Genomic DNA, 21,326 nt, shown 5'->3' on the forward strand with positions numbered 1-21,326 from the left:
GAACGTAGCCCCTGCCTCACTAGATTCTCTTGGTCTGTGAACCTTTCTGACTGCACTCGGAAGACCGCGGCTAAATTCGCAACTTTCGGCATGCTTCGCACACAGCAGGCCCTCATTAGACATGCGTCGAAAGGAAAGGGTGGACATGGGACACAAGAGGGCTGGAAGGGACACTCCAGATCTCTCTTTCTTCCCTAGAGTGGGCGGTTGGGCAGACCCCGCCTCTTCATTAGCATCCATCAGCCCTGGACCGCGGGAGTCGCCAGGGGGCGTGGCCAGGCGGGGCGGGGCCCGCCGAAAAGGCGGGCAGCTGGGTGAGCGCTGATTGGTCGGCACTTTGGCGCGCGCCTGCAAAGGCTGTGGCAGGAGGCGCGAGGCCAAGCTCGCGCTGTGCCAGAAGACAGGGCGCTTCTCCAGGCGCGCGTGCGCACGGCCACTCGCACCCTGCCGTTTCCCCTCTCGGGTCTCGCGCCAACCTCACCTTGGCGGGAACTGGAGGGGGCGTGGCCTGGCCTCAGGAGCGCACTCCTGCTCTGCTCCTCGGGCCTCGCGGGGGAGCCTCGCGCCCACCCCTCGCCCGGGCTAGGAACGTGCTGGCCGAGGCTGGCCTGTGGGGCTCGTGCGCGCGTGGCCAGCCTCCCGGACGGGCGCGAGACGCTGGCTGATCCGGCTCCCAAGGGTGGGCTGGCACGAAACCAGAAGGGGGTGCCTCACGCCATTTTGCACGTCCTGAGGCCGGTGCTGGAGGCCGAGGGGAATGGGGCTGGGGACTCCCCGGGCGCAGAGGAGCCGGGGGTCCGCTGGGGAGCTGCACGTTTTGGCCGTGGCCTCCCTCTGGAGGTTTCAGGGGGTCAGGAGGACAGGCGTGCCCCGGGTGCAGGGCCCGAGTTTGGGTGTGAGGCTGGGCCTAGGTTTTGGAATCCAGGCTCAAGTTTGAGACCCGGAAGGCCGAGTTTGGGCATCTGGGGACACAAGTCAGGATCTGGGGGTCTCAGGATTTGTGTCTGAATATAACGAGTTTTGGAATCTGAAGGCCTCCTGCAAGCTTTCCTCTTGGAATCTGGAGATCCCAATTTGGGGATCTGGCAGTCTTCGTTTTGAGTTCTGGGGTATCATTTGGGGGGTTTGGGTCTGATTTGAGAGGATTGAAGCCTCAGTCTAGACGTAGGGTTAAAATCTCAATGTAGAGTATGAGGTATGAGATTTAAGGTCTGGAGTCACAATTTGGGACTTTGAGAATTAAGTTTTAGGGCCCAGAGTCCCCACTTGGAGGATGGGGCTTCAATTTTAGAGTCTGGGTCTCTGAGTGAGGCTCACATGTGAGCTCTCAGTGTTAGGGTTGAGGGTCACAGCCTGAGGGTCTGAAGTGACAGTTTTGGGGTCTGGAGGTCTTTCTTTTAGGATGTGAGGTCAATTTGTGGGGCTGAGGTTTGCTTTGGGGGCGTTGGATTTCTTACTTTTGGATTTGAGTTCTCAGTGTTAAGGTCTGTGGTCTTTGATCTCAATATTAGGATTAGGGTCATATCTGGGGATCAGAGGTTGACACTTTGGGGGTCTGGAGTATCTCAATATTCGAGTTTAGGGTTTTTTAGGTTTGGAAGGGCTCCTTTTGGGGTTCTAGCTCCTCACTCTGGGAGTTGGAAGTCATAGTTTTAGTGAATTAATATTAGTTTAGAGATCTCAAGCCACAGTTTTCAGGCCTGGTGGTCTGACATCTCACTATTAAGACCAAAGTTCTGAGGTCGAAGTTTAGGAATATGCTACTTTTAGTTTTAGGTCCGGGTCATGACTTAGAGGCCCAAATTTACAACTTAGGATTCATGGGCTTTGGTTTAAAGTTTTCGGGTTTTAATTTAGTTTCTGGGCCTGTATTTGGGGGGGTTGGGGGCTGTATTTTGGGATCTCTCAGTGCTCCAAGGAGCACCATGGGGAAAACGAAGGCTGCCCCTTCCTCGTGGAACCCCAGAGGTCACTAATAATTCTTTCTTTGTCCATCTCTGCAGATGTGGGATTCCGGCAGACGCGTGTGTTCCCCTGAACGGCCCAAACCCAGCTCCCTGAGTCCCAGTGAGAGGTAAGGGCTCTCCCGGGCCTGTCTTCCTTACAGCTCCAGCCACTCTGGTTGAATAAGAATAAGATAATGTTTACCGAGCATTTGCTGCTTGCCAGACTCTTTGCTAAGCCCTTTGTTTGTATGTTATCCTTTAATCCTTACAACAACTCCAGGGGGAAGTAGGTGTGACTATTACAGCCATTTTCAAGATAAGAGAACTCGGAGGTGGTTGGCAAAAATCATCTCTGGGGCCCTTGCAGGTTGACATTCTGAGTTTCTTAAGTGCTCTTCTTCCCTTTCTTTGATTCACGTATTCGTTCTTCCATCAGGCACCCGCCAAGTGTCGGGAATCTCATAGAAGGGATTTTCACGGCAGATTGAGGGTTGGATCCGATTTCTCCCTCCCTCCAAAGCCTGGATACAGGAAAGAGAACTGGAGTTCATCTTTTTCCCCACTGACTCCCCCAGTGACTTTCTGTCCATCCATCTCTTCAGTTATTTATTAACTCCAAAATGAAGCGTCTGCTTTGTTTAGGTTCTCTACTTGGGTACTGTGCTCAGAAGGAGCACTGGGAAGGAAACGAAGAATGTCTGTCCCACGGCCCATTCCTCCTGGAATCCCAGAGGTCACCAACAAAGCATTCTCTTTTTCTCCTCTCTAGATGTGGGGTTGTTGTGTTAATCATACTCTTAGTCGCGGTTCACAGAAACCTAGCTGAAACGAGCTTAAGCATAAAAGGAGATTTATTGGATCTTGAAACAAAAAATTCAGGGGCATCAGGCTTGGCTGGTTCCAGGTGGTGGTGGGGGGGTGTTAAATGATGTTGCCAGGAATCTGCCTCTCTTGGCTCTGCTGTTGTCTGTGCTGGCTTCCTTCTCAAGCAGCCTCTCCCTTTGTGAGGGCGAGATGGCTCCCAGCAGCTCTAGGCCCATATCCTGCCATCCCGACAACCCTAGCAGAGCGAGTCTCTTTCCAGAATCTGTTGACTCTGATTGGCCAAACCCGGGTTATGACCCCAATCCTGAACCAATCACTGTGCCTCTTGGCTGGACCTTGGTCCTGTGCTCCCTGGTGGAAGGAGAGGTTGGATCAGCCTCTCTGAACCACATGGACTGAGAGTGGGGGAGGGGTGCTTCCCCAAAGGAAACTATCACCAGAAAAGGGGGGGTTGGACGTTGGCCAACCAAAAATAATAGTTTTATCAACCGTAGTCATCCAATACAATCCCTCTACCCGCCTCTGTAACATCCCTAATCCCTAAATCAATCTGACAAATGACTGTCCACCCTCTGTCTTGAACTACCATTTCATGAGCACTCCTTATGTGCCAGGTACTTCCGAGCCACCTCCATTCTATAAATGAGTTAAAAACAGGCTCAGAGAGATGAAAACACTTGCCCAAAGTCACACAGCCTGTGGCAGAGCTGGGATTTCAATCCAGGTCTGTCTGCTTCAAAAGCTGGAGCTCATTACCGACTAATTACCGTGTCTCTTGGGACTGCCCCCTGCTTTGTCCCGCTTTGGGGCAGCTCTTACTCTTAAGTTCCTGCACATGTTAAAGCAAATGGGAGTCTGGGCCTTGCTTTCCCATATGTAATATGAAAAATTTGGGGGGCCGGCCCAGTGGCACAGTGGTTAAGTTTGCGCGCTCCGCTTTGGCGGCCCAGAGTTCGTGGGTTCGGATCCTGGGTGCAGACATACACACCGCTTGTCAGGCCATGCTGTGGCAGCGTCCCACATACAGAATAGAGGAAGATGGGCACAGATGTTAGCTCAGGGCCAATCTTCCTCACCAAAAAAAAAAAAAAAATTGGACTAGCTCTTGGTTAAGGCTCCTTCCAGCTCTCATAAAATAAAAGAACCAGGGAATATTTTGGCTGATTAGCTCAGGGAAGAGGCAACCCAGGAATTAGAGTCATTTGCCATTTCAAAGGCCGAGAGACCATCACAAGACAGAGGGAAAATTCATTAATTCAACAATTTTTTATTGAGCACCGACTAAGTGCCGGGCAGTATTCCAGGAGCTAGGACTATAGCCGGGCCGCAGTATGGCTTTCGTGGGCCTTAGGCAACTTTGCCTTCTTGGGCCCCTTCCTCCATTAAGAAAATATTAAAAATTATACTTTGCGACAGCCTTGGTAGAAAGACGAATATAACCCAAGTTAGATTATACTCATTTTTTCTCTTCTGATTTTAAAAGAAATTAAAGCATTTTCATGAGCCCCTAAAAATGTCACTGGCCCTAGGCACTGTGCTTACTGTACCTAATGGATCGGTCAGCCTGGGATATAGCAATAAATAAAAAAAACGAAAACCCCTGCCCTTGTGGACTTTATATTTATAATAAATAAAGAAATAAGATTTCAGATGCTGCTAAATGATATGGGGATGTGACAAAGAATGTGCTTGTTTAGATCCAGTGGTTAACCTGAGGAGGTTACCTTTAAGCTAAGCGTTGAATGGCAAAGAGGAAACCAGCCATGCAAAAATCAGGGCGTAGGAACATTCCAGGTGGAGGGAATAGTAAAGGCCCTAAGGCAGAGATCAACTTGGCGGTTTAGAGAAACAGGAAAAGGACTTGTGTGATTGGAGTCGACCTGTTCCCTGCAGACGCAGAGGGCAGAGCTGGGATTAGTGGGTGAAAATTATAGAGACTATGAGGAAAGAATTTGGCTAAAACCGGAACCATCCAGCAAGGAAAGGAGCAGCCTCGGGAAGGGTGCCTGGTCCCTGTGGGCAGAGCCCAGGTTTTCCTGTTCGGAACTGCTGCCCAGGAGACGCCAAGATTTTGTGATTCCTAGTCACCCTCTTTCTCCTCCCAATTTTTTTTTCTGGAACTTTCTGTCTTTGCCCAGAAGGCTCTCTCGGTGCTTTCTAAAACCCAGAGTAAACACCCAGGGATTAGAGTTGATAGGAAACCCTTTTTCTCAGACATGGTCAAATAACACCTTGAACGTAATTCACCTGGACACTTTTTCTTCCTTGCTTTCTGGGTTGTTTCTCTCTGGGGCTTCCAAGGGCTCCTCTAGAACAGAAGGAAGGTGGTTTGCAAAAAATAAACATCAGAGCTAGACAGGACGGGGGGGTCAGCCTACCCAGTTTTTCTCCAGGGATAGAACCACATTACCCTCGCCCCTCAAAGTTAGGGTTTCTGCCAGGAGGTAGTTGGAGACCAATTGGTGGGGTTTTTTTTCTTTCATTCCTTCATTCAGTTGACTAATATGTATACTCTCCTGTATTCATAGCGGTTTTGAGGGGATAAACTAATGATGTCATTCCCTGCGGAAAGCCTTTTAATGGCTTCCTGTTGGTCTTCCGTACTGTGAGCCTACAAGACCCTGCCTCGCCTGGCCCCTATCTCCTTCTCCAGCCTCATCTTACCCCACAGGACTCCTTGCTTTCTGTGCTCTGGACACTTCAGCTTTATTTCCTTTGACTTCTCCATGCTCCCTCGTGCCACAGGGCCTTTGCACATGCTCCCTCTGTCTGAAATGTTCTCTTTCCCTCTTCACCTATACATTTCCACTTGTCCTTCAGAGCAGGTTCATGCCAGGTTTACTTCCTCGGGAAAGACCTCACAGATCAGATCAAAGCCACCTATTAAAAGCTTCCATAACATCAAGCAACACCTCTCCTTTGTCCCTGTCAGGGCCGACTTCATGGGCATGAGCCCCATGCAGTTACAGGCCCTGTGCTTAGAAGAGCCCAACACTTGTCTTAATGCTGTCTCTCACCATCTTGAAATTTTAATTTTTGAACAAGGGGCCCCACATTTTCATCTGTAATGCTCCCCTCCCCAGCAAATTAGGTAGCTGGTTCTGGTCCTAGTTACAGTTTTAGGTTTGTGTGAAAATTTGATTCATGACTTTATTCCTGACTATACTGTGGGCTCTGCCAGGGGCTGTGTTTGTTTTTTATACTTTTATCCCTGTTACCTGTCACAGTTCCTGCACACAGTAGGTCCTCAGTAAGTAACTGCAGAATGAATAAGAAAGATTCTTTTAGGACTTCAGAGTTTGGTTAGGGAGATAAGCGTGTCTCCCACACTGCTCCCCCGTCTCCTCGAGGGCAGTGACTGCGTGATGCCTCTGCCTTTCCGGGGTCTCCACCACGGGGCCTGGCAGAGAGGAGGTACCAGTGTGAGTAGGGACTAAACACACATCTGTAACCAAGGGAGTGTTTTTGGCTTGGCCATGCTGCAGGGGACACAAAGCATTGTGGACATTCAGAGTGGGGGAGGAAGGCAAGGGAGGATGGGGCAGGTGGCAATTGAACTGGGCCCTGAAGGAAGGAGGGATAAGGATTGGTGGAGAGGAGGTGTTTGGGCATTCTCGAAGGAGCAGCATGAACTCTCGAAGGAGTAGCAATGGTGTGTAATTTGGGAGAGAGACTCCGATGTCTTTGTGTCCCCGTCTGTCAGGAGACGGGGTGGAGGTGTGTGTGCATGAACATATTATGAATTATGAATTCAGGGATTAGATCCTGGAAGTTCTGCATCTGCCCGGGAGTTAACTTCTTTCACGCCCTTATTTATTCGTTCATTTAGCAAATTATGCAGTGGGTTCCCGCAACGGGCCGGACCCTGTTCTAGGTGCTAGAGGTATAGTGGGGGCCCCCACCCGGCTGACAGCCCAGTGCAGGGGTCAGAGAAATGCGTGAGCAGGGCAGCTGGGGTCCCCTAACAGAGGTCTCTCACCTGTGCTGTGGAGTCAGGGTCAGTTGATGGGAGAGAAGCAAAGGAAGTAAGAGATGAGACCAGAATGGTCAGCCAGACCAGGCTGTGATGGGCATTATAAGGTTTAAACTTGATCCTTAATAATCCTTGATATTGGGATGGCATTGAGAGGTTTGAAGCACTTACTAGGCAGCTAACGTATCAGGTTCTGTACTGGGTGATTTCACACACGCTAATTTATTTAGTCTTCTTGATTATCCTGAGCTTGAATGAATATCCTCGTTCCCATTGCACAGATGAGAAAACCGTGGTCAGGTTTTTTTTCTTTCTGTGTTGCAGAAAGATCACGCTGCCATTAGTAGAGAGTGTGGCTTGGAGGAGGCCAGATGGGAGGCTGGAGACCCACGAGGACATCAATATGTGGATTAGGGCAGGGCGATGGAGATGAGAGAAGGGATCGGAGGAGGAATGGGCAAGATCTGGTGACCGATTGGACAGGGATGAGGGATAGTGATGAGTCCAGATGCCCGAGATTCTGTCTTGGCTGCCTGGGGCGGGAGCTTCTCTGAGATGAGAAACACTGAGGCGGGAGGTTTGGGAGTCAGACGCCAAATTCCATATTGGATGTGCTAACCAAAACCAGCTCTTGTCTCAAAACAGGAGGCAGAGGAAAAATCACACCAGCAAACTGCGCGAGCTGGCATTGCTGCTCCCCGTGGCCCTGAACACTGCTACCAAGAAGCTCACCAAGGTATGGGGACCGGAGGAGAGGAGGCGGACTTGGGAGGCGGATCGGACGATATCACTCAGCGGTTAACCTCCCCTGTCCTGGGAAACGTAAACAGACCCTTTCAGTGACCGCACTGAGAAGGGAATGGGCCTGCTCGGAGTGGGAATTTCTGGGAGTTTGCGATCCCATGACTAGAAGCCTGGGGGATCCTTTCTTGTAAAGGAGGCAGGGGCACAGGGAGGGGGAGAAGAGGCAAGGCGCAGGGACAGGTCATCACTTTGAGCGTCCAACAGCCATGGGTTTGAGCCCCCGGCTCCACAGCCACAGAACTCTGGGCTGGTCACTCAGGTTACTCAGCCTCTCAAGGCTCACGTTTCTCGGCTGTAAAGTGAGGGAAGATAACTCCGATATTGTGAGGCCAAAATGACGTAATTGCCATGACAAGCCCTGAATAAATGTGGTTCCCTCTCGAGTCCCTTGTTTTGTGACCTGGATCATCTCCACAAGCTGGGATAGATAAAGCTTCTCTGCCTGCCCTCAGTGGCTGCTCAATAAATGCATATACAGTCGTGCGTCGCTTAACGACTGGGCTACTTTCTGAGAAATGCATTGTTAGGCGATTCCGTCGTTGTGCGAACATCACAGAGTGCACTTACACAAACCTAGATGGTGTAGCCCGCTACACACCCAGGCTCTACGGTGCTAATCTTATGGGACCACCGTCGTATATGCGGTCAGTCGTTGACCCAAACGTCATTGTGTGGCACGTGACTGTAGTGCTGACCGAACGTCTTGCTCCCAGTGGGAATAACTTAATGTGAGACTCAGAGATCTTAAAGGCTTGGTGTGATGTTTTCTTGCTATAGTTCTTCTCATTCGGTCGTTTATTCATTCATTCATCAGCCATTATGGAAAGATTGTTAGGTGTCAGAAGCTGTCTTGGTCGCAGCAACGGCGGGCAGAGAAATTTGAGACCCAGTCCTCATCCTCGGGGAACTCAGAATCTGGTCAGGAAGATAAAGATTTGAACACGAATAACGCATCCCAGCTAGACTGTGCTACTTGGCTTCAGAGAGGTTCAGAGGAGCAGGTGTTTTGCACAGATTGTCTGACCCTAACCCTAACTGTCCCCCTGCCTACCACATTCCATCAGTCACCAGTCATGTCAATTCTCCCTCCTAAATATCTCTCAACTGTAGGTGCCTGTATTAGTTTCCGGTGGCTGCTGTGACAAATTACCACAAACTTAGTGGCTTAAAACAACACACATGTATTCTCTTACAGTGCTGGAGGTCAGAAGGCCAAAATCCGTCTCACTGGCCTGAAGTCAGGGTGTCAGCAGGGTTGGTTCTTCTTGGAGGCTCCAGGGGAGATTGCACTTCCTCTCCCTTTGCCAACTTCTGGAGGCCGCCTGTGTTCCTTGGCTCGTGGCCCCTTCAAGGCCAGCAGTGTAGCATCTTCAAATCTCTCTCCTCTCCCTCTGCTTCCTTCATCGTTTCACCTTCTCTGCCTCTGACCCTCCTGCCTCCTGCTTATAAAGGCCCTTGTGGTTACACTGGGCCCGTGCAGACAATCCAGAATAATCTCCCCATCTCAAGATCCTTACTCAGTCACATCTGCAAAGTCCCTTTTGTCATATAAGGCAACGTAGTCACAGGTTCCGAGGACTAGGACACGGATGTCTGTGGGGAGAGGCATTATGCAGTCCACCACAAAAAAAAAACATTTGAGGAATTTTGTCCTCTGTCCTCAAGCATTCGAGGATTTGGTGTGCACAGGTGCTGTAAGAAACTCTTGGAGGGGAGGGCAGATATGACTGGGACACAGTCCCTGCCCTGGAGGAGTGACAGTCTAGTCAGGGGACAGGCATCATTTCGTCACTGACCAGATGACCACATCTGCTCGTGGAATTCTCCCCAGGCCTCAGCTACTTTCTTTACCCTTGATTCCCTGCTGTCTTAATGCTCCATCTTCCTCCCCATCGTCATCCTTCCTTAGATTCAGTCCTGGGCCCCTGCTCCACGTACAGCCTGCGTCCCTGTCAGTCCCCAGCCTCCCACTTGACCAGTCTGCCTGATGTACGTCATCACAGCTCGCCCCAGGGCTGTGTGACGGTTCAGTCTGGTGCTCAGTGAACTCATGGGAGCTGTTGTGTGTGGCGTCGCCCGTGTTTGAGATTAGGGATACGGCTGAGATCGGCTGAGATCGTGGCGTCCTTCCTCACTATCCTGACTGACTAAGTGCCCCTGCCCCATATAATCCCATAGCTTCTTCTCCATCTGACCATCCAAGCCCTCAGCATATTACTGCACTCTTTCCTGGTCTCTGACCCCTTTAGGTGAAGAGTTCTGTGAGGGCGGGGGCCATAATGGATCTGTCTCCATCCCCAGTGCCCACAGGGCCTAGCACAGCAGACACCATAACAACTGCTCCCAATTTACTGAGAGGTCTGGGGCTCAGACCCTGAGTGCCGAGTGTTTTATACACATTTTCTCTTTTAGCCCTCTCCCCAAGCCTTGTGAGATACATAAGGGGAGGCTCATTTTTCGGTTTGAGGAGTCATATTGTTCAGAGGGACACAGCTGGCTAACAGCAGAGTGGGAGTCGATGTGTCTCATTCCAAAGGCCCACACCCTCAACCTCTCTGTCACTTGATGCTCAGTAGATGTTTGTCGAATGAATGAATTCCCTCTGTTGAGACAGTTACGGGACCATACGATCGTCCCTTCAGAAGATGTCTGGGATTCAAACCTCTAGTGTAGCCCCCAAGCAAACCTTCCTGAAGTATCAATTGCTGGCCTTCTGTCCTGAAATCTGGGATGATGCCCAATTGCCTTCGGCATAAGACCTTTATACTAGTAATAACAAGTAATTTACATATTACCAGAGTTTTAAAAGACTTCAGCTTAGCGAGTGCCGACCCCGTGCGGCTCCAGATGTTGGAGATACGAAGCTAAAAAGACAATATCTGCTGTTGAAAAACCCGTAATCTAGTTAGAAAAAGTTAGAAAGCTTCTTATTTAATCCCTTGGGAAGCTGGTAACGGTGTTCTCATTTGATCACCGACTAAGCATTTATTAGGCCTCTAATATATCAGGCTCTGTGCAGGGTGACTTCACACGCACTAATTTATTAAGTCCTCGTGATAATCCTCTGAGTGTGAATGAACATCCTCATTCCCACGGCACAGATGAGAAAACCGGGGCTCAAAGGAGTAAAATGACCCGCTCCCAGGACACAGCCAGTGAGTGGCAGATTGGATCCAGGTCCTTCCAAACTAGTAGCCTCTTGGGCTGTGTCCCATGTGTTCGTAAGGTATCACTTCCTTCCGTGGATCAGGAACATTTCAGTGACCGTCAGTATTGTATTTTATGGCACAGTCTCACATAAGTCCCCCCACGAGACCGTGGTTCCTGATTTGGGGTTCGGAAGATTACCGCTAATGGTTTTGTTGTTATTCTAGGGATCCAGTTCAATCTAAAAAATGCTTACTGGTGTTCTTCTCAGCTCTTCACCAGGCTCACTCCTTTCTTCAGGTCTCAGTTTAAACGCTGCCACTTCAGAGAGGCCTTTCCCGACACCCAAGTCTAATTTCAGAATCCCTCGGTATACACTTTATTCATAATGATTATCACACAGTTGATAGTTTTGTATGACTTATGAGTTTTTTAAGGTCTGTTGCCCTCACTAGATTGTAAGCTCCACAAAAGCAAACAAAAGTCTGTCTCATTCACCCCTACGAGCCTGGCCCTTAGTGGCTGGTAGTCTTTTTTAGCTTAGTATCCCCTATACCAACTCAGTCAGTATTTGGTGTCTGGATGGGTGATGCCTGCTGGGCAGGAGACGTGGCGCTCGGTGCTCCGGGGAGATTCATTCCTTCAGCAATCACTGGCAAAGCCACCCCTCAATTCTGTGTGCTTGGGATGCAGAGATCAACTAGCTACAGTCTCTACCCTCGGTTAGTTCAAGGTCAATCAGAGAGAACGACACATAGACGGATAATTATAAAACAGTGTGGCAAGTGCCTTTGTGGAAACAGGCCCAGGGTGTTACAAGAGGGCTGAGGAGGGACTGACCCAGCCTGGGCCAGAGGGTCAGGGAGGCGGGAAAACGTCTGCCAAGGAGGAGAAGCTGGGTGAGGGAGTCTGTGGGGACAAGAGGAGGGCTTTGCAGATAGAGAATACAGCATGTGCAAAGGGCTGGGGGTGGGAAGCCGAACAGTGTGTCCTGAAAAACTGGACCTGGAGGCAGGCAGACCTGGGTTCAGGTCCTAGCTCAGTTTCCTTAGCTGTAACTGCAGTCTCACTGGGCCACTGTGAGGACTAAACAGCAGAATAGGAACATCTCTGTGACGGAGGAATTGTTAGGGAGGGGAACGGGTTCCTGGAGCTTTTCAGTCTCCTGTTCCCTGGATCCTCATGTTGTCTTGGGCTCACTCTTGTGCTCAACTCTGTCTTTGTTTTGGGGGCAGAAGGAGATTCTGCTGCACGTCCTGCACTATATTCAGTATCTCCAGAGAAGCATCGATGTGGCCAAGGCCTTGCTGGAAGTCCACACCTCTGATGGGGAAGGTGGACCTGGGGGTGAGTAAGTTCAGCCAGTGTTTCCCAGTGCCTGCTCCCTGCCAAGTATCGTCCTGGCTGTCAGAGACACCGAGTGAGCCAGGCCCTCGCTGACCTCACAGCCTGGAGTAAGGGACAAGGCCAGAGATGTTGCGAACTCAGAGGATGGTGTCTGGGAAGACTGTGCCGGGGAGGGGCCTTAGAGCTGGGCCTTCGAGGACGGTAGAGGGGGGAACCCTGCCAGGCAGAAGAAACTATGTGAACAAGAGTGTGCGGGCATGAGAAGACATGTGTGGAATGTTTGAGGACAGGCGAGCTGGGTGTGGTCCGAGGGACCACGTAGCATCAAGATAACGTGCGCAGGCTCTGGAGTCAGATCCTGACTCAGACACGTGTCTTGTGACCTTAACCTCTCTGTGCCTCGGTTTCCTCATCTGCAAAACAAAACCGATACTAGTACTTCCTTTCTGTTTTTCGTGAGGATTAAATGGGTTAATACACGTAGAGAGGGTTGTAACACAGGGCCTGGGCATGCCGGTCATCCAGTACTGTGTGTGCCAGGTGCCGTCATTGTTACTGGTGTGAAAAATACATGGGCAGGAATGGTAGGAGATGAGGCAGGGACGAGATCCTGAAGGGCTTCGAGCGCCCGGCTAAGGAGGGAGATGAAGAAGGTGAGAATTACTGAAGGACTTTCAGCCAGGGGAAAGCCATGGTCGGATTTTTTTTAGGGAGGTCCCTGACATCTAGTGTGGAGGGCTGGGTATTAAGTGAGAAACTGCAGTCAGGGAGATGAGTGAAGATTCTGTTAGGAGTGATCCAGACAGGAGACGATGAGGCTCAATCCAGCGCTGTAGCTGGGAGTGTAGACAGAAGTGGGTACATTTGGGAGATGTTAATGAGGAAGAATTGAGAGGCCTGAGGGGGAGGCCCCGGGCGACCCAGGGGGGCTGGTGGAGCCCTCAGTGTCTCAAGAAGGTAGGAAGAGAAATTGGTTTGGGATGGGGAAGATAGGAAGCGTTTGGGAAGCTTTGAGTCTGTCTTCCTTCTCAGCCGAGGCCCAGAATGGCCCTGGGGAAACCTGAGTTTCCGCGCTGTGCCTCTGCCGCCTGACTGTGCAACCTCCGACAAGTCCCATCTCCTGGGACCCCAGTCCACATTTGTAGAGTCGGCCTGGGGATCAGGGCTGCCCCGCACTCCTCTGCCCAGGGTTGGGAAGCACGGTCTGGAAGGCAGGAGATGGGACGGGATGGAGGTGAGGGCCTCTGACCTGTCTCTCTCTCCGTCCTGTGCAGGGCTGGGTCGGAACCCAGCCGCAGGCCCAGCACGGCGGAGACACTCCACCCCGTCGAGCTCCCCACACTCTCGTAAGTCCCGTCTCCGGGGAGCCTGCCGGAAGCCTCAGAAGAAGAAGCTGACCCGAGCGTCAGGTACCGGCTGTCGGCGGAGACAGAACAGGAAGCAGGGGTCACACGGGAGCGGGGGTCCTTCTCCAGGGCCGTCACTGCTCCCTGGAGGCCCCGGCAGCCATCCTGAGCCCCTGACGAGGCTTCAGAGTCGGGCAGGCCTGGGTTCAACTCCTGGCTCCTCCTCTTACTAGCTCTGAGGCCCGGGGGGTCACTCTCCTGCTCTGAGCCTCAGCTTTCCCGTCGGGAAATGGCAGTGCCTGCCGCAGGCTGGTCTCTAGGATTGGGAGCCTGTGTGTGTGCCACTCGGGCAGTGCTTACGTGGAGAGGCAGCTGCTCAGCGCCCAGTGGAGGGAAGCTGCTGTCAGCATCCCTGGGCTGGGGCATCAGGGAGCATGTGCTGGAGGAAAGACCCGAGTTGGGGGGCAACGGTGGGCCTCAGCCTTGTTACTAACTCACCATACATCCCGGCCCTTTTGAGGACCTCAGTTTCCATGTCTTTAAAATGAGAGTTTGACCTAATCAATGATTTCCAGCTCTGGCTTCTTTTCTTTTTTTTTTTTTTTTTTGGTGAGGAAGACTAGCCCTGAGCTAACATCCGATGCCAATCCTCCTTTTTTTTTGCTGAGGAAGATTAGCTCTGGCCTAACATCTGTGCCCATCTCCCTGTACTTTATATGGGACGCTGCCACAGCATGGCTTGACAAGTGGTGCATTGGTGCGTGCCCGGGATCCGAACCTGGGAACCCCGGGCCACCCAAGCAGAGCGCATGCATTTAACAGCTGTACCACCGGGCCGGCCCCACTGGCTTCATTTCTATCTGAATCATCCAGGGTGCTTAAAAAAAATCCCTATGCTTGTGCCCCACACTCGGAGGGTCGGCCTTCAGTGGTCTGGGGTGAACCTGGGCGTCACTATTTTTTCAGAGCTCGCAAGGCGATGCTAACATGTGGGAGGGGAGGGGAGCGTCCGACTCGGTGATCCCTAATTGAGGATCTGGGCTTACCAGGAAGTGCTCGTGAGTGACCATGCCAGGCCAACCTCTGAAACAGCTTGTTGGACCCAGAGCAAAGAGACCCCCACCTGAGCCACCTTCTGGTGACAGTCAGGCCCCCAGCCCCCTCTCACACCATCTCTCTGCTTTCCCAGAACGCCAGACCCAGGCCCAGAACCCTCGCCGCTGTCTGGCTCTGGACAAGCCTGAGAAGCAGCTGACCTCATCCCCCGACCAGAAAGGAGGACATGGCGGGGGGACCGCCACCCCTCCAAGATGCCCCGACTCCTGCAGTCACCCCAAACCTGAGTCACCTCCACCTCGAGGTGACAGGAAGGGAGGACGATCCCAGCTGACGCTGCTGGAAATGGCTGAGAACAGCGTCCACTGTGACATTTCAAGTTGGTCTCTTTCCTCGACATTAACTTAGCCCGTCGCTTATACACCACTTATCAGACATCCGCGATGCCCAGGCGCAGTCCTAGTAGCCGGGGCCTCAGCGGGGACAAGAGAGACGCTGTCTCCTGGTCTCTTTCCCAGTTTTCTTTTTCCCTCCGGGCTCTGTTGTGGGTGTGAGGGTGGAACAGGATTTGCGGGCGAGGGCTGCGGCCACAGGGCTGGGGACGAGAGCAGGGCCTCCTTGTGAGACTGCTCTGGAAGCAGCCAGACAGTTGCTCTCGTGACTCCTGTCCCTACGCCGGCTTGAAAAGGTGTGACGACACACCCAGCAGAGAGCCGGGCACACCCAGCAGAGAGCCGGGCGAGACGGGGGATTGGGAGGCGAGGCCTTGAGCCGTCCTATTCTCTGTCCGATTATTCAGCGCTTCCTCTGAGCGTCTCCTCTGGGCCAGGCCGTGTGCTGGGTGCTGGAGACACATCCAGTGGAGTCGCACGCTGTCACTGTTGGGCCACAGTGATCCAGACTTCCCAGGGCTGCCCAGGAGGCTGCGGGGGCTTGACTCCCCTGGGGAGGGAGCGCTTTCCAGATCTCCTGTTAGTTGTGTGACCTTGGGCAAATTGGATATCTCAGTGCCTCAGTTTACTTAACTGTAAATGGGTATAATCATGGTACCCTTTGGCAGAGGGTTACTGAACAGTATGTAAAATACTTAAAACCATGCTGGCTGGGAGCGCAATGTACTTGTTGGCTACCATCATCTTCATCATCGTTATTCCACGTAAGGATTTTATCTTCCTTACAGCTTCTGATAGGGACGTGGGGTTCCAGAAACCTGAGGGGGATTCAGGGCGCCCCCGAGCCTCACACAGAGGCCCTGAGGTTTTGGGGGGATGGGCGAGGGAAAGTGGGGCAGACCCTGTCACCTCTCCGTCCCTCCGTCTGCGAGTCTGGAATTTGGCCCGGTCACAGGAGTGATCATCCTGACTTGCCCCCTAGGCTGCTATTGCAAACACAGGGCCCAGGACGATGGGCCTTACTCAGCCTTTGAGGCCCAGCATGGGGCGGAGAGGATCCATTTTCTCAGTAGAACACAGCCCTGTCCCAGGTAGGGGAACCCCAAGGGCTTTGAATCGGGGAGGCTGAGGTGTTTGGTCTGGAACGGCTGAGGGTAGAGAAATGAGGTCGGTGAACATCCTCTGCTGGTGTCTGTGGAGCCAGCATCTCTGCGGGCCTCGCTGTGTGCAGGTGTCATGAGCTCAAAGCAGGGCCTTGCTTCCTGTCTCCTGGACCAGGCCCACAGCCCCTCAGCGTTCTCCCTTCCTCCACTCCACCCGTCTAGCCCATCCTCACTAGTCAGCCGAGCGGCTTTTCTAGCACACAGACCTTGACTTAAAGCCGTCCCTCAGTGCCCAGAGGGTGAAGCCCACATCTCTTGATTGGCACCGGAGACCTCTTGCCCCAGCTGTCCTTGCCAGCCCCCTCTCCTGGCCTCACCCATGAATCTTACCTTGATGCCACCGAATGTTCCCCACTTACCCCGGGAGCCATGCCCTTGCCCGCTCTGGGCTTTCCACCCTCTGATCCCTCTTCCCAGTACGCCTGTTTCCCTCGTCCACCTGGAAGACTCTGCCATCCTTCAGGCTGAGCTCCTGCTCTGCCCACCCTCTCTGTGCTCCCCGGACCCCCCATCACAGCGCTGCCCCCCGTGTCGTTAGCATCTGACTACAGCCTGCTTCTCCTCATGAGCCGGAAAGCTCCTTGAGGGTGGGCGCCTCCATGGACCGAGCTTTCTGTCCCCAGCATTCCCCAGCGGCCAGCACGAAGCGTCCCTGTCTTACTTCTCAGCGGGTGACAGTGGGAGATTCCCAAGGGGGAACCGGCTTGCCCCGTGTCACACAGTGGTTCCCAGCCCAGGGCTCCGGGTCTGCCTCTCGAATTCCCCCTCTTGCAGGCAGCAGCTGGTGTTCTACGATCCCAGCGAGGAGGCGGACTCGGAGTCCCTGGACGCGGACCCTTGGTTGCCTGCCTGGATCCCAGAGGGCAGCCCCCATGGTGACTGAAACTCTGTCTCCCCTCCTTGTGGGCTGGTGGGGAGCCTCTTTGGTACCTTCCTTCTGAGGATTTCTGTGGAAAGGGGGACAGCGGGAAAGGCACTGGGAAGGAAGGCACACAGTGTGCACTGTCACTGAACCAAGGGTGGCCATGGCAGACATTGCTAATCAATCATCACTCTTTCTGTTGAACCTGGTCACTGCCTCAGAATCTTTCTTAACACAGAGCTCCAGGTAGCTACAATCCATCTATTGGATCTGGCACATTATGATATTGAATTTTTTTGGCCATCCCTGACATGATGCCAGGTGTCGTGCCTCTTAATTTCCTCTACTGAGCACTCCAAATGAGCAGTTGACAGAGTCACCTTTCCTAAGTGTCTGGCACCATCTCCTCAGAGCCCGCTCCCGTGTTGGGGGAGAGGGCCAACTCTGACACACCCCCGAGCCCGATGTTTCCTTTTCAGGGAGCCCACTGGCCTTGGGGCCTCCCCAGATTGGCACCTGCAGTGCGACAGGCCACCCGAGCGAGATCCTGGGGCTCAGCCCTTCCCTCTTCAGCTCCCCGGGGAAACTGCTGCCAGAACAGATCTTAGAGGATGAGACCAAGTATCTGACCCAGGGTGAGCATCCGGGGCTGGGCCTGACAGCCTGGTTCATTCAGAAAACATGTGGTGGTGCCCACCAGGTGTGCAGCCTTGAATCCCAGGCCCTGCCCAGTGGGGAGCAGCCCCAGGCCAGCGCGGTGAGTGGAGGGCTCTGGGAGCCGCGGCGGGGACCTGCTCGCTCTGCCCACGTTGGGGGTGCCCTGGAGGAGCTGGCCCCTGAGCTGGATTTGGATGTGGGGCAGGAGACCCCAGAGCCGAGAGCCAGAAAAGGGTGCTCTGGCTGGCGGGGATGGCAGGACGCAGGCGTGGTGCCGGGAGAGAAGCGTTTCCGTCCCAGCCACGCCTCGGGTCTCCCTCCCTGACAGCTCTCTTGGAAGAAGTGTTCTTAGATCCTGCGTTGTCACCTTCTGCCTGCGCGCTCGAGGTACCAGAGAAGGTAGGCACCTGCCTGGCCATCCGTCCTCGGACATGTCCGTCCTTTCCGCTCACATCGCTCACCTGCTTGATTGACGCCTCCAGCCCCTCAGCCTTGCAGCTGCCTCCCGCCCGCCCGCCCATCTGTCCTTCCACTCCTGCTCCTCCTCATCTTTCCAGAGATTGGTCCACCGTCTAGGCCCTTCTCTGCCCATCCTTGACCACTCACTGCTGGCCACCAGGCCCCAGCTCTGCGCTGGGCACTTGGAATGAACTAGCCACACAGCAGAAAAGCTAAACGCTGCCAGATGCCCATAAAAGACCCCACGTGGTTTTCCAGCTGCTCTGGGAGGTGGGGTCTCTCGTGACCCATTTTACAGCTGAGGAAACAGAATAGCAGAGTGACCCCAGAATCCTCAGCTGGAAAGAGCCTCCCTCCCAGGCCCCTGGGCTGACCTCAGTAGTCACTGTCTGCCCCAGGAGCTCACCGTCTGTCTGACGGAGGGGCAGCCCCAGCTCTGGTCCCCAAACGATTCTCCCTCCAGCGTGTGTGGGGGGCCCCCTGCCTCCATGAGTAGCTGAATTGGCGGCAGAAACAAAAACAGACCCCCTTTGTGGAGCTCTGAGTGAGTGCCGGGCGCTGTGCTGGGTGGTTGTTAGGCCTGTGAGGCATGTGTAGGGACCACTCTTCTGCAGATGAAATTCATGCTCAGAGCAGTCAAGACTTGTGCAGGGCGTCACAGCTCCTTCGTGAGGTGGGAAACTGGTGGCATTGAGAGAGTTTGCCCCAGAATAGGAGGCAGGAGACCCGAGCCCAATCAGCCCTCTCTGACCTCCCGTGGGAACTTGGGAACGTCCGCCTGAATGTCCAGGAGGAATTTGGACGAGGTTGGCTTGAATTCCAGCTGTTTCTGATGCTCACGTTACATCCTAAGCAAGCAGTGAGTGGGGGCATGAAGGGACACCACGGTCTCCCCTCACGTCCCCTCCATCCTTCTCCTTCACCCCCAGGACACGCCCTCTGAGGACCCCGAAGACCCTCCCCATTCCCACAGCCTGTGCCAGTCCTCGGTCTCGCTGGACGGTGGCTACCCCTCCCCGGGTGAGAACAGCAGGGCGCCGTCCAGCCCCAGCTCCGCGGACACAGACACTGACTCTGAGTCAACGTGGCTGCAGCAGGAGGTGAGGGAGGCTGCCCTCCGCGAGGTGGGTCTCGCGTTTCCGCCGGCCTTCATCTCTCCGTCCCCCTCCCAGGACGCTCGGGCCGTGGGCCTGCAGTCCTCCAGCGATGAGGACGGAGACTACACGTGGACGCCCACCCGGCGGGCCTCCACCCTGCCCGCAGCCGGGAGAAAGGCCAGGAAGGGCCGGGCAGGCAGGGGCTCCGTGAAGCCCAAGGAGAACAAGAAAGCCCCCCGCCCCACCCAGACAAAGAAGAAGTGTGTCAACGGCTTCATCATGTTCTGCAGGATGAACCGGAAGCAGTACATCCGGTGGGCGGGCCCTCTGGCCCTGGGTAGGGCCCTGTTTTCTCTATCCACCTGCCCCCCAGAGCATGGGGCCCTGCTGCCAAGGACACACGTGCCCCTCCCGGGAATGACCCACCAACCCTTCCTCCACCGCCTTCTCCCCCAGCATCTCAGCTGGCCCCGTTGCATTGGTCAGGGCCTGTCAATTGTAAGCAGTGAAACCCAACTTAGACTTAAGAAAAAAAAGAAATTATCTGGTTTATATAACCTGAAAAAAGGGGAGGGAGTGGATTGCCTTCAGGTGTGGCTGGTTCTAGGGGCTCGAATGCTGCTGTGTGGAGTTTTTGTCCCTCTCTCTGCTCTGCTCTTCTCCACTGAGTTGGCTTCATTCTCAAGCACGCTGGGCCCAGTTGGGGGCAGGGTCCCCCCCAGGAGGTTCAGCCTCGTGTCCTATCTCCCACCCTAGCAACCCTGTGTGGGGAGAGCTCCTACTTGCTAAGGTTTCAAGGAAAGTTCTTGGGGCTGACTTTGATCAGGGGCTCGGCTCTGGACTGTCCTTGTCAGCCTGAAGCCCGGGGGTGGGGAGGCCCCCAAACCACAACAGAGGAGAGCTGGTGTCCTCACAGGAAGATCCAGGAGTTGGTACCTGGAGTGGTGGATCCAGGTCCCCTATACTTTTCCGGGACATGGGTGTCACCTTTCTGAGAACCATTGAGTCCAGCCCCCTTCTTTAACTCCTCAGCTGCAGAGGGTGTATCATGGAGGCCTTCCAGGCCAACGTGGATGGAAAGGATCTGAGTTCCCAGATGGGAAAGCTGAGGCCAAGAGGGCAGGGAGCCTGTAGGGTCATCCTGTCGACTAGGCTGCCCTGCAGCCTCTCCTCACCTCTCCCCCTCCCTCCTGTCCCAGAGCCTGCCCTGGGACGGCATCCACGGCTGCCACCAAGGAGCTGGCCCAGCTCTGGCGGGAGATGACCCAGCAGGAGCGGAGACCATATTGGTGAGAGGGCTGTGCCCAGACGGCGTGGACATGGGGTGAGGGCCTCCGAGCTCCTTAATCCAGCCCTGATCCTCAGAGCCTTGAGCTGCATGACGCTGGAACTGGGTTGGGAGTTTACTGGGTGGGAGACATGAGTGTCACAAACTTTTATGAGAGTTGGGGTGACAGAGGTGGAGAGGTGCTCTGCCTTGTAGCCTAGAAGTGCACATAGCTTAATTCGGGGTCTGGACCCTGCTGCCCTAAATTTCTTTTGCCCTCTCTGCCCCAGGGAGGGTCTCAGAACAGGAAAGGGCTCTTGTTTCCCAGTCGCTTGGCCTCCTCCCTCCCTCCTCCTCTTCCATCCCCTCCCTCCCTGCCGCCCTCTCCTTTCCAGCCTCAGAGCTGCCACCTGCCCATTTCTCAGTTGGCCCCTGAACCCCGGGTGTGTGTGCACACACAGATTTGCACAGATCTCACGGGACTGTGGGGCTCCAGCAAAGAGCCCTTGGCCAAGTCCCAGCGGATAGACCGGGACTCGGAGGCCCCAAGGTTCGCCCGGTGGGGCCAGATAAAGCCCTGGTGTCCCTTAGGCCCAGGCTCTGGTCACTGCCGGGGCCACAGCACAGGGGGGTGGGGGCAGACCCCGGTCACCGGCGGGGCCACAGCACAGGGGGGGTGGGGGCAGACCCCAGTCACCGCCGGGGCCACAGCACGGGGGTGGGGGGGGCAGAGCTCCGGGAGGTGAGTGAGGACCGCCCCACCGCCTCTCCCCCAGCACCAAAGCCCGCAGGTTCAGCCGCCAGCACAACCGCATCGTGAAGCGGGGCAGCTCCAGCAGTGAGGACGACGACTGGGAGCCCCCCAAGCCCTTCTACCAGCTGCTGGCTGAGAAGGCCCGTCGCTCCCCGGACCCGGCCCCTCGGCTGCCTCCTCGCCGCCAGTGAGGGGGGCCCCGCCCGCGCCGCCTCCCGCAGCTCTTCTTGA

General features: G+C 54.3%; 1 protein-coding gene across 1 annotated transcript; it reads left to right on the plus strand.

Moving 5' to 3' along the window:
* The first annotated feature begins 2,003 nt into the window (after positions 1-2,003).
* Positions 2,004-21,286, plus strand: MEIOSIN (meiosis initiator). The gene is made up of 13 exons (XM_058530702.1): positions 2,004-2,074; positions 7,390-7,480; positions 11,931-12,042; positions 13,317-13,451; positions 14,578-14,823; positions 15,819-15,927; positions 16,774-16,874; positions 17,341-17,496; positions 17,847-17,917; positions 18,907-19,077; positions 19,150-19,388; positions 20,274-20,363; positions 21,118-21,286. Exons 1-13 carry the CDS (start codon positions 2,004-2,006, stop codon positions 21,284-21,286), a joined length of 1,761 nt encoding a protein of 586 aa, XP_058386685.1.
* Positions 21,287-21,326: the final 40 nt, after the last annotated feature.

This window comes from Diceros bicornis, chromosome 34 (assembly GCF_020826845.1).
Source record: "Diceros bicornis minor isolate mBicDic1 chromosome 34, mDicBic1.mat.cur, whole genome shotgun sequence".
Classification (NCBI taxonomy): domain Eukaryota; kingdom Metazoa; phylum Chordata; class Mammalia; order Perissodactyla; family Rhinocerotidae; genus Diceros; species Diceros bicornis.